Below are 16,430 nucleotides of genomic sequence, written 5' to 3' on the forward strand. Positions count from 1 at the left end.
GACTGTTATCTGGCGCTCTCTGGCAACCGCTGAAACGAACCTCTTTCTAACAGATCGCGGGAAAATATTGCGATTGATTGATTGAAAAGCGTTACTTTCAAAGTAAATTTCCTTTTACGCAAGATGAACTAAGTGCGAGAATGTGCGATGAATTTCTTAAATCGCGGAGCGTTTGACTCTCATTGTAAAATCAACTATTTGAGGACGACAATTTAGAAAAAAATTCGAGCCCAGAAGATCAGACATTTATGTCGGTATTAAAAATTTTACTGGCACATTTGTGTGATGTAACTTAAAGTGTAACACGCGAAAAAAAAAAAAAAATCAACATCATACGTGAAAGTTTAGCTTCTCTTGCAGCTTATTAATCGTCGAGACCATTATTATATGTGAAAGCTTTGCTTTTCTTGTAGCAACACCACGTATATTAATTTACACCAGTAACTTTTCCTATTTGTGTGTATGCGCCACTTATCAGCGCTAATGCTATTAGCTGACTACATCACGTGTCTTAAGCTCTGAATATCCGCTGTATCGGCTGTCGAAATCACGTGATACGAGCTATGACTGGCTTACAAAAGCACATCGCAATCTCGATTTCAATGTTTCGGAAAGTAACATGTGGTGTTTGGTGGAATTCGAATTTATACTTTCGTAATACGAAAATATGCAGTATACATGGCCTTTTTTCTGAGTTTCGTGTTCTAAACGGCTGAGAAATTCTATGCCAGTGTATAAAACCATTATCATTCAAAGGATTGATAAGTTTTACAGTTTTGAGGAAAAGTATACTGTCACTTAGCAGAGAAAAAGTGTATTTTCACCTGGGAGAAAGTGTGTTTTTAACCGGGAAATCCGGGAAAAATCCGGAAATTTGTTTTCCTTGTCCGTGTATACACCCTGGATATACTACTTTTACCAAAAGTAGTATATGTATAGTATTTATCTATAAGTATAGTATTCTTACCAAGAGAATCTACTTTTTCAGTATACATTATTTTTGCCTTTTTTCCGCAGGAGGAAAGTACGTGCCACGTGCCATTCTTGTGGACTTGGAACCTGGAACGATGGACTCAGTACGATCTGGCCCCTTCGGTCAGCTCTTCCGTCCGGACAACTTTGTGTTCGGACAGAGCGGCGCGGGCAACAACTGGGCGAAGGGTCACTACACAGAAGGCGCCGAGTTGCTCGAGTCCGTGCTGGACGTGGTCAGGAAGGAGGCGGAGAACTGCGACTGCCTCCAGGGCTTCCAGCTGACCCACTCTCTGGGCGGCGGCACCGGCTCCGGCATGGGGACGCTGCTCATTGCCAAGATCAGGGAGGAGTACCCCGACCGCATTATGAACACCTTCAGCGTCGTGCCATCGCCTAAGGTAAGCTCCTAAGTTAAATTCTACATTCACGGCGGCCCAAACTGTCGGAAACATCCCCAACCAATCCTACACCCCACCCTCACCGAAGGTTTCTGTTTAGGCGGTAGGATTTTTCACTACTTAAAAGCACATGTCAGTCGGTGGCTCTTTTAAAGTTCCAGACTACTGATCCAGAGGTCTTCGGTAATACCCTAGTCAGTCCAAGGACTTTAATCTGCAACTTTTCACTTCTGGCAGCGTTTGTTGATGTGGAAAATGCCAACTTAACCGTAGTTCGGAATCCGCGTTAAATTGTACGTCCTCATACAACTAAATGGGTAAGTCAGCTCAAAGACTAGAGGAAGGCAACGAGAATACCACGTCTAATAGAAGCAAGCCTAGTGAATCACTGTGGTGTTAAAACCAACCTTCGTGTTGATTGCAGCTTCACCATTACCTTAGTGACACCTGTAACATGAAGACGCTAGTGTTCATCAACCTCGCAACAAACCTATAAAGAAGGAATGATGCGTTCAATCTAATCTAGGATTAATCATCAAGCTATGGATCACAACCGTCAGCCTCAGGAGCTGCAGGAATAGCACGACATTGCTTGACTTGCTCACAATCAAGCCAATGAGGTCTTGTCATTCTATTGTGAAGAGGCTAGTGTTTGTACATTAGCAGAGATGTCAGTTATAACCGTCAAGTACAAAGTATTCACAACTATGATGCACAAAACTTTATTTCAGACTACATCGTAATGATAACTTCCATTTTTTTTAAATTTTTTAACGCCTGTGCTTCTCCTCAACTATAGCTTGAATCTGCACTGGTGTGCAAAACATGTATGTAACTTACTTCGATGAAACTCGGGCCACACATAGAAAAAACTGCTACAGTATGTTACAGAAGGTAATTGATGGAAGGTAATTGACAGAAATACGCGAGGAGACAAATAGAGATGCAAAAAAAATAATGTTCAAATGTGTGTGAATTCCTAAGGGACCAAATCCCTAAACTTACACACTATTTAAACTAACTTACGCAAAGAACCACACACACACACCCAGGCCCGAGGGAGGATTCGAACCTCCGGCGGGAGGGGCCGCGCAATCCGTGACGTGGCACCTCAAACCGCGCAGCCACTAAGCGCGGCTACAGATGACACTTTTATGAGTGGCGTTTGAAAAGTCCGTGCAAAAATAACAACTAATTACGTGTTTGGGGTAAACCGTTTTTATTTTTCGACATAGTCTCCTTTTAGACTTATACACTTCGTCCAACGCTGTTCTAATTTGTTGATCCCTTCCGAATAATAGGAATTGTCCAAGTCTGCTAAATAGCTATTAGCTGCTGCAATCACCTCCTCGTTTGATTAAATTCTTTGTCCCGCCAGCCATTTCTTCAAATTGGGGAACAAAGTCTGGGCAATAGGGGGGATGTGAAACGAGTTGGAATCCTAGTTCCATTAATTTTGCGACCAAAACTGCTGAGGTGTGTGCTGGTGCATTGTCGTGGTGGAAAAGGATGTTTTTGCGGTCCAATAACCGGCGTTTTTCTTGCAGCTCGGTTTTCAAACGGTCCAATAAGGATGAATAATATGCACCTGTAATAGTTTTATTCTTTTCCAGATAGTCGATGAGGATTATCCCTTGCGAATCCCAAAAGACAGTCGCTATAACCTTTCTGGCTGAAGGAATGGTCTTTGCCTTTTTCAGTGCAGATTCTCCCTTGGTAACCCATTGTTTGGATTGTTGTTTGGTTGGTTGGTTGTTTTGGGGAAGGAGACCAGACAGCGTGGTCATCGGTCTCATCGGATTAGGGAAGGATGGGGAAGGAAGTCGGCCGTGCCCATTCAGAGGAACCATCCCAGCATTTGCCTGGAGTGATTTAGGGAAATCACGGAAAACCTAAATCAGGATGGCCGGACGCGGGATTGAACCGTCGTCCTCCCGAACGCGAGTCCAGTGTCTAACCTTGTTGTTTGGTCTCAGGAGTATAGTAATGTGTCCATGTTTCATCCACAGTGACGATTCTTCTTGAACCCTGCGGATTCTTCCTGAACAGCAGCAAATAATCCTTGCAACACTTCGCACCATTCCGTTTTTGGTCAAGCGTGAGCAATCGCGGAACCCACCTTGCGGACAGCTTTCTCATGTCCAAATGTTTATGCAAAATATTATGTACCCGTTCATTCCAGGTGCCCACAGCACTAGCAATGTCACGCACTTTAACTCTTCTGTCATCCATCACCATATCATGAATTTTATCAGTCATTTCTGGAGTCGTAACCTCCACAGGGCGTCCACAAGGTTCAGCTTCACTTGTGCCCATATGGCCACTCCGAAAATTTTGAAATCACTAAAAACTGTTCTAATCGAAGGTGCAGAGTCACCGTAATTTTCATCACTTCTATTTAGTCTCCTGAGGCGTTTGGCCTTTCATAAAGTAATGTTTAATCACCACACGAAATCCTTTTTCGTCCATTTTTTGACAATCACTCGACTTCCTTGATTCACACGAACGCCGAACACAAAAAAAGACCAATATGGCTGAAACTTGGTGTGCGTTCTTTCCAAAGATGCTGCTAACTAAACATGACCTCGATACGTGCCGATGGTGCCATCTCTCGGACTTTGCACGGACTTTTTAAACGCCCCTCGTATTCAAAGACAATAACAGCACTAAGTCACCGTAATTAATGATGGTCCCCCAGTCATTACAAAAGGCGGTACATGGTTCTTAACGAGTGTGCGATCACCACGGACAGCAGTGCGTGTGCGTGGTCTGCAACGTGCACCCATGCTGGCACAAGGTTGGTAAGGAGTTCTTGTGGTATGGCGTGCTATTCCTCCATCAGCGCGGTCAACTGCAGAATGGTCGTTAGTGACTGTGGACGTGCAGCAATATGTCTCTACCGCATCCCATGGATGCTCGATGGAATTAAAATCGGGGGAACGGTCAGACCAGTCCATTCACCGAATATCCTCTAGTTCCAACAGTTCCTCCACCTGCGCTCTTCGATGCGGTCACACATTGTCATCAATAAAAGTCAAGTCAGGGCCGTATGCACCCCTGGAATGGGGAAGGAGTGCAATGTGATAACAATATTGACTGATGACTGCACCGTGTTCAAAGATTTGGTCAGTATGCCCATACAACACTATGCCTCTCCCATGCCATAACATCTGGACTATGTAATGTGCCTCTTACGTGAGGAAGACAATTTTACCAGTTTTAATAAATTATTGTCTCTTATTGATTTATTCACGATAGTTACGAAGTGCGGTAGTCCGTAGCTGGCCATGAATCGGAGAGCATTTCCCACGCTGGCTGGCTAGGTGACGAAGCGACCGTATGTCGCGTTTAGTGGGGTGGGGCTCGGCGCTGGACCGTAGGAACAAGCGTCAGCCTCGGAAATATACATGACGGGTAGTACCGCCATCTTGGCGCCAAAGTCACCGATTTTGTTTATTTATATTTAATAATTAAAGTCATTTATGACAACATGAATACAAGGAGGAGCCTCTGGATGTTTAAAACTATTTATCATAATTTTGCCTCGTTAAAATTCACACCCGTTCATTAACAAATGCATATCTTAGTAAGTACGAACTTGATCGGAAATCCACGAACTGTGACGGAACTAGTAAGAGATACGGACTGCGCGCCGAAGTCGGCAGTCGGCGTTAAGAGCTCTCCCTGTATTGTTCGACGGTAGCCATGCTCTCCGTTACGAGTAGTTTGTGACACGAGTGTTTCATTATTGATCTAATAGGAATAAAAGTGATAATACGGCATTCTGAATGTTAATTTCGAGTAACTAGATACCCCAAAGTTGATCGACAGCAATTTCAGATAATTAGCTTCAACTGACAGACATCCAGTGCGCCAATGAAGAATCTGCTCGCGGCTAAGCTGAGTAATAACAGTATCAGTTTAGAAGGGAGGGGATCTTGTAACTACCAAAACGATCGTGTTTAACAGTGCTACTGGGTGCATTAAGTGTTCGCACTTCTCGCCATATAAGGGCACGTTCAGCATAGCGGCGACTCAAGTATAATTATTGTCTTAGGAGGAAAGGGCCCTTTACATACGCCTCATAGCGTATTTTCTTGGTCCAGATTTCATTAAACAACGTTACTTAGCGAAAGTTACTTTCGTTCTTAAATTTTGCACACCAGTGTAATTTCACTGATGACTGGGACAATTAAAACCAACTAGTCAGCAGTACTTTTATTGGACGTGCTCCACAATTTTATTTACAATAAAACATTAAGTTAAAGGTGGGCTCTGGAAAGAACAGAACCTAAGCATCTTCTTAAGTTTCTGTTGCTGTTACAAGTCGGTGCTTCCGAGGAAACACATTAGAACTTGTAAGACTATCACGAGGGAGAAAGGATTAACATGGCAACAACCACGGGAATACAGGACAAAATCAAGAATACGAAGCAGAATAAGACTTCTATAATTCAAAAGTCAAAGTCATTATGTGCATATTTATGTACAGTAATAAATTTCCGCATTTCGTAAGTGTCAGTAGTAGCACTAATGTAGCTTGCGTGTGATGATAATTTAGAGACGGCTTGTGCAGAATTACGAGGCACTTATTGCAGTGGTTATAATTTAGAGAAGGCTTGTGCTGTACAGTATCTTGTTTTATGAATGTATTAAAATTACAGTGAAAAATGAAGGTGTTCTGGAGTCTGGTCGAACCTTGGGTAAAAAGTTCCATTATTTTTCAATAGAACTATTAAGTTGGTGAGTTAGAAACAGACTCAGGCTACCTTGTTGAAATAGGACGCAGGTTAGTAATTAAGTGTTCATATGAGCAACCAGATTGTTGCAATGGTAGTTAAATATTGCGACTACGCTACATAAGTTTGTTAGCAGTGAAATACCATGGTCATGTGCTAATAATTGAATGTTACTTGGGTTTACATAGTTTTTTTCCAGGGGTATTTGCACATTTCCCAACAACATAACACAGTCTCATGCAACATTGCTGAAGGCATTCTCCCATAACTGTCTCGAAAATCGAACAACTAATTCGACTGCCCCCAAGTGACAGGAATGTTTTAGAACACTTTGCGACAGACAGGCTCGGCATTTTAAGTATACTTATCAGGAGAACTGGGATTATGTAACTGCAACGGTAATGGTTATTAAATGTAAAACGTGCCATGAACACAGGGGGAATTTTTATGTTTACTACCTGTAAATCGAAATAGGAGTACAAGATATAACTCAGGTCATCGCACTCTGGACCAGTGCTTCCTAAGCAAATTGTTGAGGAGCGTGAAATACAATTTCCACCGTCAGACATTAGCAAAATATCTTTCAGAGAATCCTAATTTCGAAGCGCCAAAGAAACTGGTATAGGCATGCGTATTCAAATACAGCGCTGAGGTCGGAAACGCCAATATAATCTTATTCTTGTTTCTTATAGTTTCATAAATTTGTGTTTTACCGCATTTGGAACGCAACATAATTTCGCAAACGGAGAGTTTATCTTTCTCACTCGCCTCGATTACATTAATCGTTTCGTTAGTGTTGACGACAGATACCGTTCGTTGCACATCATGTTACAGCATCTCAACCTTTAACTGGGGATGTGGGGTGTTCACAGCTTCCCAGGTGTAAAAGTTTACTGGTATTTAGTGAAACATGTTGGTCACACTGTTGAGCGCCTTTTTACCTTTGTTCCAAGGTATGCACATTGTTGCGAAACCATTGTTCGTGTTTTTAAAAGTACGCAGTACTGTACACAACAAGTTTTAAAACGCCAGGATGGTTCAAATGGCTCTGAGCACTATGGGACTTAATATCTGAGGTCATCAGTCCCCTAGACTTACAACTGCTTAAACCTAACTAACCTAAGGACATCACACACAGCCATGCCCGAGGCAGGATTCGAACCTGCGACCGTAGCGGTCGCGCGGTTCCGGACTGAAGCGCCTAGAACCGCTCGGCCACAGCGGCCAGCGCTAGGGTGCTCATAACACGCCACCTACCTAGTAGTGCGACTTCCATTGTTGAGTAGTGTACATCATGATGTGATATGAGAAGCAGAGACGTCTTAGAAGGAGGAAGTTTTTAATGAAGATGAAGACTGTGAGATTCCAGAGTTTGAAGATTCGGATGATAATGAAGAAGAACAGTGCGGAGAAAGCGATCATGCAACTACAAGTGATCAATCTGATGATGCTAGTGAAGATCTGGCTTCCTCCTTTCCAACAACACCTGAGAGGTTTGTGCTTGGTAAGGATAAAGTAACTAAATGGATGACTACATCTAATCCTAATAGTATTAGAACAAGGAAGCAAAATATAGTAACTCAGCTTCCTGGTACCAAACTAATTGCTAAAACTGAAAGACTGTTGTAGAATGCTTTATGTGTTCACAAATGAGCAAATAATTTTCTCGATAGAAGAGTGCACCAACCTTTATATTGATCGCATTGAGGCCTTCTTCAAGAACAAAAATAGATGCCGGAAAACAGATGTAATAGAAATTCGATCTTTCATTGGGCTATTTATAATTGCTGATTCTTATAGAGCAGCTAAAATGAATTTACAAGATCTGTTTTCTTCACAGGGACTAGGAGTAGAAATATTTCACACTATATGTCACTGGACAGATTTTTGTTCCTTATGAGGTGTTTGGGATTTGATAATATTCATGATAGAGGGCAACGTAAGGAACTGGATAAAATGGCTGCAGTACGGGAAGTATTCACCTTGTTCAACGAAAACAGCAGAAATGCATACAGCCTTATGCCACACTTGATGAACAACAGGTTCCCTTTAGAGGTAAATGTCCCTTTTGGTGTAATTTCGTACCAGCTAAATACGGAATAAAAATGCAGACATTATGTGATGCAAGAACTTGGTATCCATCTCAGATGGAAGTGTATGGGGGAAAACAGTCTGAAGGGCCTTCCCAAGTTACTAATTCAGGTAAAGACGTCGTTTTGAGGCTTACTGAGGGGCTTCAAGGAGCTGGACGAAATATAACAACAGATAACTGGTACACTACTATCTTGCTCGCTGAAGAATTACTGAAAAAGCGGCTAACACTTGTTGGCACAATGAGCAAAAAGAAGCCTCAGCCTCCTACTGAATTGACTGTCATAAAAGGGAGAGAAATTGCAAATACAATTTTTGCTTACAGAGGGGACATCACTTGCCTTTCATATGTTCCTAAAAAAGATAAAAATGTTATACTGCTGTCAACAATGCATCGAAATTCCAAGAGTATTGACGTGACAGAAAGAAACCTGAGATCATTACCTTCTACAACCTTACAGAAGGTCGAGTTCACACTGTGTCACAAATTGTGTGCAAATACACCATAGCAAGAACCACAAAACGATGGCCATTAGCGGTGTTCTTTCGGATGGTAGATATTGCTTGCATTAATGCTCAAGTTATAATGAAGAGCAACATCCCCAGTTTTGCTGCGAAAAGAAGGCAAAAATTAACACAGGTGGGGCAGGAGCTTGTGCATCCTCAGGTTTTAAAAAGAGCTTCAAACTGGGTTGTACCAAGATCCATCCGGCTGAAGGCAGCTAAGATCTCAAATACAGAAGAGTTTATTCCAGCAGTTCAAAGTAATAAACGCACATTAGGAAGATGCACAGTTTGTCCAAGAAATGCTGACAAAAATCAAGTTCTTCTGTTGCAACTGTAACCAATTTTTGTTTTTAAATCATATGAAAAACATCTGCAGTAAATGTTCAGTGTTGAAATGTGATTTTTCTGTGGGCTTTTGACATGAATGATTGTTTTAAGTTATATAAATATGTCTGTTGCTTTGTCTGTTAATACCTCTCTATAATTTTAAAATGGTTGAAGCTTTTCTTGTTTGATTAATTTGAAAAACAGTATGTATACGAACTTTTGAAACCATTTCACACAGGTTATTGATTTATCAGTTACGGATAATTATTCGTGTACCTTAGTGATTAAAACTGTACTTAAATTAATTAATAAAAGACTAAATACAATGTTTATTGTATAATAAACCATTTAAGAAAAAAATCGAAACCTCAGTATCGTATTTATGTAGGGTGCTGTGAACACCCCACGTCCCTAGTTACGTTATGAATGCTCACCTCCCCAGTTAAAGGTTAAAGTGCTAGTCAACTGAAACTGGCAGAAAATAATGACATTGCCAGGTAAAACCATTGTTTAACGGAACAATACCACCTTTTTCACTGCGCACGTTGCAGAAGATTGTTGGTAGAGACGCAACAATGTTCCAATAATGAGGAAAACGAGATGCGTCAATAATGAGGAAAACGAGAAAGCCAACAAATAGGGCGCTGACGAACGAACCGAACTGATGCACTGTACTGACACTGAGCGTAACTTATTCGTTGTTGCACAGAGCGGCGCGGTTTTAGGTTTTAGGTCCACACCAGCAACGCAGCGCTGCGCTGGACCTCTTTTCCTGGTTTTGCGCGGCTTAACAGATGTATTAAAAGTAACGTCCTTGTAGAGTCGTGAATAACTAATGAGTTGTAATACAGTAGTACTGCATAGGCTCTTTTCCGCATTATACAATGAATTATTAAGTATGTTCTAAGATTTGATTTCCGTTTCCGCGTCCTGCTTTATGCAAAAAGTCAGCATACAAAAGTGCACTGAATGCATCGGGACTGAAATACTTGTACGTTCAAATGGCTCTGAGCACTATGGGACTCAACATCTTAGGTCATAAGTCCCCTAGAACTTAGAACGACTTAAACCTAACTAACCTAAGGACATCACACACACCCATGCCCGAGGCAGGATTCGAACCTGCGACCGTAGCAGTCCCGCGGTTCCGGACTGCAGCGCCAGAACCGCTAGACCACCGCGGCCGGCTCTTGTACGATTTAAGCAGATCTCCGAATTATACACGTGCCGATTTGAGCAAGTTTTACTGTATTTCTTCTCCTTGGTTGCTCAAAGTCATTCCGTCGAGATTACCCGACATTTTCTTAAAGCAAGGACGTTTCAAAAACGGTATAGCGTTTACATGGGAGGGAATAACAGACTGTGGAAGATGAATTCAGGCCGCACTTCAGAATCAAGGTGCATGACCAACCACTAGCGATACCTAAAACTCGGTTTATGAAAATCGAATTTAGGAGTGATGGTTGCGAGGCTGACCACCCGCTGCCCAATGGTTTCTCAAGTGCAGCAACCATGTACCTTTAACAAATCGAAACCCCGTCAGTTTTCGCTACTAATTGATACGCACTGTATACAAATCTTGCAACTGGACGCCCCTGTCAGCGGTCGTTACTGCTACACGTTCAGTATAGACACCTTCCAATTATGGAGCCTCTAACGCCCCTCTCAGCTTGGACCTTAGGTCGTGGATAAGACAGACCTATTTCCCCTCGATCTACTGTTCTGCCTCATTCGAAGTCATGGCTTTCACTCTTTAGTGTTTCTAGCTATCCATCCCTTTATTCTTCTGAGTGAGTGAAATCAGTCTGTAGTGCTTTAATTAAGTGAGCTAAAGCAGTGGTAAGGAAACGGGGTACACATATCCCAAGAGGGTTTATCTAACCTAGGCATGGGTGAAGATATCTTAGGGCGAACGCCAAAGTTGAAATAAGCATCTTACATATTCATTTAATTATTATGTACTGATTAGACTAATTATCGTTTTCGTTTGTTAAAACTGATTAATATAATGCTGCATATTAATTTGCTCCACATTCAATCAATATGTAACCATAGTGAGTAGAAGAAAAAGTTTGTCGTCTCCGCTAGTTCACAGGTTCCGCCGCGACACGTCAGTGTGACCCACGGAAATACATGTTATTACGCCAAACGCTGCAAACGAACTTATTCATTCATAACGTGCATGTAATCATGTGAAAATTAGATGGATTGAATTAAATTACCTCAGTAGACATCAGTTGTTAGCTAGTTTGGATAGTTTCCGGGCAGTCTTGGGAGTTTTTGAAGACTTCAACTCCTTCCGAATTTGTTTAATGCTGTCCTCACGGAGTTTTACCGCGACTATATTTTCCACCTGCATAAGAACATTGAGGAGGCCTTTCGATGGATATGTGAGCAATGTCTTTTCTACTCGCTATGATGTAACTAATAAAGCTGATGTGTCGTTCAAGGTCAAAGTTGAGCATAAAGTCACCTGCATGAAAAAAGAAGGGAACATTGCCGAATTTTAGAAACTATTTACATTTCGTTTTGTTGAAAGGGTACTGTGGGGTCCTGCCCACTCGCCTCCTATTGGATGCCATAAGGATACTTGCTGCCTTCTTAGATGGCTATACAACAATTCAAGCAAATCACATAAGTTTTTATTACAAAAAAGTATCACTCCTCATCAGGCCTCTCTGCTAGTGTCAGTATAGTACTTCTAGTACTGTGCGGCCGAGGCTGGCAGGAGCGGCGCTTATATTTTCTTCGGATAGGGGCCACTCCTGTTGTGGTGCCGTCCTAGGTAGCAGGCTATTGGCTTACGTCGTCTCACAGCCTTCTCTGCTCTTGCGTTCTCGTCTTCGTGCCGTCGCTTGTCGATACGCCGTAACAGAGACGATGGTGTCTGTTAATTAAAAATCATTTGAATTTAACCCTTAAACACTTATTCAGCTATGTATTCTTGTGGAAGCTAATGCAGCGAGTGAGAAATTACGTTACCAGCTAAGTATGTACAAATCATACCCACTGGCCGCTGTGGCCGAGCGGTTCTAGGCGCTTCAGTCCAGAACCGCGCTGCTGCTGCTGTCGCAGGTTCGAATCCTGCCTTGGGCATGGATGTGTGTGATGTCCTTAGGTTTAAGTAGTTCTAAGTCTAGGGGACTCATGACCTTAGATGTTAAGTCCCATAGTGCTTGGAGCCATTTGAAATCATACCCAAGCACACAAAACTGTTTACATTTTATAACTGAAAATTAGCAGGTATACCATTTAACAAGCAAGAAGATGTACTACCGACATTCACACATTCGTACTTCAATTTCATAATTAAGCCTATCTCTCTCCAGCCATCACTGTAGATACGCTGGAAGCGATAACTGGAGTTGCTTGATCCTTGGAGTATTCAGTCCTGCGCCAAAACACTTCTGAAAAGTGACAGTATATATTTAAAAATCAAAAATTAAGTCATAAATTTAACAAATGTACACTATGTGATCAAAAGTATCCGGACACCTCCAAAAACATATGTTTTTCATATTAGGTGCATTGTGCTGCCACCTACTGCACAGATACTCCATATCAGGGATCTCAGTAGTCATTGACATGGTGAGAGAGCAGAATGGGGCGCTCCACAGACCTGACGGACTTCGAACATGGTCAGCTTTGTCGAGCTGTATCTTCAAACACAATTTCAGAAGTGTACCTTAATCCTGTCACTGTAGATGAAATTCAAAAAATCGTCATGTCTCTAAAAAGTAAGAACTCTGCAGGGGTTGATAATATTTCTAGTAATTTATTGAAATATTCTTGTGTGTGGATAATGGACATTCTCTGTCATATTTTCAATGCTTCCCTTCAGAAAGGTGTTGTTCCCAGTAGACTTAAGTATGCCATTGTGAAGCCCCTGTACAAAAAGGGTGATAAACTGAACTAACTAGCGACCTATCTCTTTGGTGACAGCTTTCTCTAACATTCTAGAAAAGCTAATACATGTAAGAATTACTGATCATCTCATGAAGAATAAAGTTCTCAGCAAGAGCCAGTTTGGCTTTCAAAAGGGCCGTTCAACAGAAGGTGCAATCTATGCACTTGCAAATGAAGTCCTAGAAAACCTTACTGAAAAATGCTAGCACTTGGTGTCTTCTGTGATTTGTCTAAAGTGTTTGACTGTGTTGATCACCACATTCTCTTGCAAAAAGCAAAATTAGTAGGAATAAGTGCTGTTGCAGGCAATTGGCTTCAGTTGTATCACCAAGACAGAAAACAAAAAGTAGTCTTGAATAGCTCAGATGGAGTATGTGATGTTTTCCTCACATTCTGAATCGAGTTCCATTACATGTGGAGTGCCTCAGAGCTCATTTCTTGGGCCACTATTATTCGTGATTTTTATAAATGATCTACCATCATGTACAAGCCTGTCATATAAATTTACTTTATTTGCTGATGATACCACAACTTTTAAGAGCAGTAGAACAGATAATAATCTTGAGGAATCCATTAATCATGTACTCTCAGATGTGGTTAATTGGTTCAAGGTGAATGGTCTCTCATTAAATTCCAGTATGACCAGCTTTATTTAGTTCTGAACAAAAAAAGAAAAAGAGAGAGAGAGATAAGTGTGACATGTGGTAATCAGCCAATAGAAAGAATGGAAACAGCAAAGTTTCTTGCAGTGCACATTGACAAGAACATAAACTGGTCTTAACATTCGAGGGACACTCCAAAAGAAATGCACACTATTTTTGTAAAAATACAGTTTTTGTTCTGCATGTGTGAAAGTTTTACAGTGTGTAGATACATCCTTCCTGCTTGTTTTCAAACTTAGTTCAACTTGTTCCCATGAGTGGTGCTGTCACAGCATGTCTTCAAGATGGCTGCTACACTTGACGTTCGTCAGAAGCAACGTGCTGTCATAGAATTCCTGTGCTGTGAAAACGAGACAGTGGGAAACATCCACAAGAGGTTGAAAAAGGTGTATGGAGATGCTGCTGTCGATCGCAGTACAGTTAGTCGGTGGGCAAGCAGGTTGCGTAAAGAAAGCGGACACGGCAGTATTGAGAGGATTGTCCTTGCAGCGGCAGGCCTCGTACTGCACACACTCCAGACAAAGTGCAGAGAGTTAATGAATTGGTGACTGCTGACAGACGCATCACATTGAACAGATTATCACGCTACGTTGGGATAGGGGAAGGAAGTGTTTGCAGAATACTGGAAGTGTTGGCGTTAAAAAAGGATGTTGACAGAGGCTCACAAAGAAACAAGAAAAACGGTATGCAGCGAACTTTTGGAACAGTACGAGAATGGTGGAGATGAATTTCTTGGAAGAATTGTGACAGGTGATGAAACATGGCTCCATCATTTTTCACCAGAGACGAAGAGGCAAGAGATGAAGAGGCAATCAGTGGAGTGGCATCATGCAAATTCACCCAAGAAAAAAAAAAATTCAAAACCACACCTTCTGTAGGAAAAGTTGTGGCTACGGTGTTTTTCGATTCCGAAGAACTCTTGCTTGTGGACATCATGCCAACTGGAACCACCATCAATTCTGATGCATATGTGACGACACTAAAGAAACTTCAAGCTCGACTGAGTCATGCTCAACCACATCGGCAAAAGCAGGATGTTTTGCTATTGCATGACAATGTTCGGGCACGGCCACATGTCAGTCAAAAAACCATGGAACCGATCACAAAACTTGGATGGACAACACTGAAACACCTGCCTTACAGTCCTGACCTAGCTCCATGTGACTATCATCTCTTTGGGAAACTGAAAGACTCTCTTCGTGGAACAAGGTTTGAAGATGATGACCCCCTTGTGCACTCTGCCAAACAGTGGCTCCAAAGGTTGGTCCAGAATTTTACCGTGCGAGTATACAGGCGCTGGTTCCAAGATGGCGTAAAGCAGTTGAGAGGGATGGAAATTATGTGGAGAAATGAAAATATTGTTCCTAAAGGATGTATCTACACACTGTAAGACTTTCAAACATGTAGAATAAAAGATGGATTAAAAAAAAAGTAGTGTGCATTTCTTTTGGCGTGACCCTCATATTATAGATGTCTGCAAGAGGCTTAGCTCTGCTATGTATGCTTTATGGGTTATCACTACACATGTTGAACCTAACACTGCAAAAGTGGCATACTATGGCTATTTTCACTCACTCGTTGACTACGGCATTATTTTTTGGGGTAATGAGCCATTAGCAAGAAAAGTGTTCATTGCTCAGAAGTGAGCTTAATGTTCATTGCTCAGAAGCGAGCTTTAAGAGTTATATGTGGATTGCACCCAAGAGACTCGTGTAGAAATAGCTTTCGAAGACTTAAAATATACACAACTACATGCCAATATATTTTTCCTCTCATGTGTTTTGTGTGTAAAAATATAGAGATATTTCAACCAAACAGTAATTATCATGAGCATAACACAAGGAGGAAGAATGACATATACAGCGAGCATAGAAATTTGAGCTTGGCGCAAAATGGTGTCCACTACACTGGAACAGAACTCTTCATTGCTGTTCCTCCTGATATAAAGACAGAGATTCATAGCAAGCGTAAGTTTAAGAAAGCACTAAAAATATTTCTGCTAGAAAAAGCTTTGTACAGTCTAGATGAATTAATAAACTGTAAAATTTTAATATTATATAATACATGTTGACATAATGCCACTAAGAATGTTATTTAACTTGAGCTCTGTATCTGTGTGTACTCTATCTCTTTTCCCATAGTGCTTTAATGATTCTAAGAAAATATGTATTGTCTTTTTTCTGTATTGCTGCTCAAAGAATTTACTGTATAAATTTTTATATAATTATGTACTCAAATGTCTATATGTGCTATAAGATTATCACATATTTGTATAAAACTGAGTCATTCCACGTCCTTGTGAACCCAACACAGTTGGACCTATGGAACACAAAATCAAATCAAATCAAATCAAATCTCAGCGAGAAGCACGCCAGAGAGATAGGGAGTATGCTGATCGTGTGTTAATCATGTATTCATTTGGAAGTGGACTAATAGTGTTAAAGTACCATCCACCATGCATTATGTTGACTTCCTGAGTGTCTATGTAAAAGTTGAGTTTATTGTCTAGTCAAAACGGACAGTATTTGAGACTTGGACAACAATGGAAGAGGAAACATCTGTGACTGTTTTTGTGTGAAGCATGTCGTCATTCTAGCGCAGCCACTTATATGCTAAAAAATTATTTTAAAATGGTGGACCGAAAATTTAACCTCTCTTCATGAATAATAGTAAACCGCTTTGCTGACCTGCTCAGCATAATTATATTGCAATAATAGTTCCAAGACAGTAAATTTTTGTTATTTATTTTACATTCTAAAACATTTGAACACTTCAGTGAAGTGTTACAAAATGATGTGTGTATAGTGTGTGCAGAGACTGATAGT

The 16,430-nt window shown here is 41.2% G+C and overlaps 1 protein-coding gene across 1 annotated transcript in view; it reads left to right on the top strand.

The window, feature by feature from the left end:
* Nucleotides 1-16,430, top strand: part of LOC124616253 (tubulin beta chain-like) — a 73,847-nt gene that overhangs the window by 12,360 nt on the left and 45,057 nt on the right. The window contains exon 3 of the mRNA XM_047144557.1: nt 1,018-1,373. Coding sequence (XP_047000513.1) covers nt 1,018-1,373 — 356 coding nt within the window. The remainder of the gene's footprint in view (nt 1-1,017; nt 1,374-16,430) is intronic.

Source organism: Schistocerca americana, chromosome 5 (genome assembly GCF_021461395.2).
Source record: "Schistocerca americana isolate TAMUIC-IGC-003095 chromosome 5, iqSchAmer2.1, whole genome shotgun sequence".
NCBI lineage: Eukaryota > Metazoa > Arthropoda > Insecta > Orthoptera > Acrididae > Schistocerca > Schistocerca americana.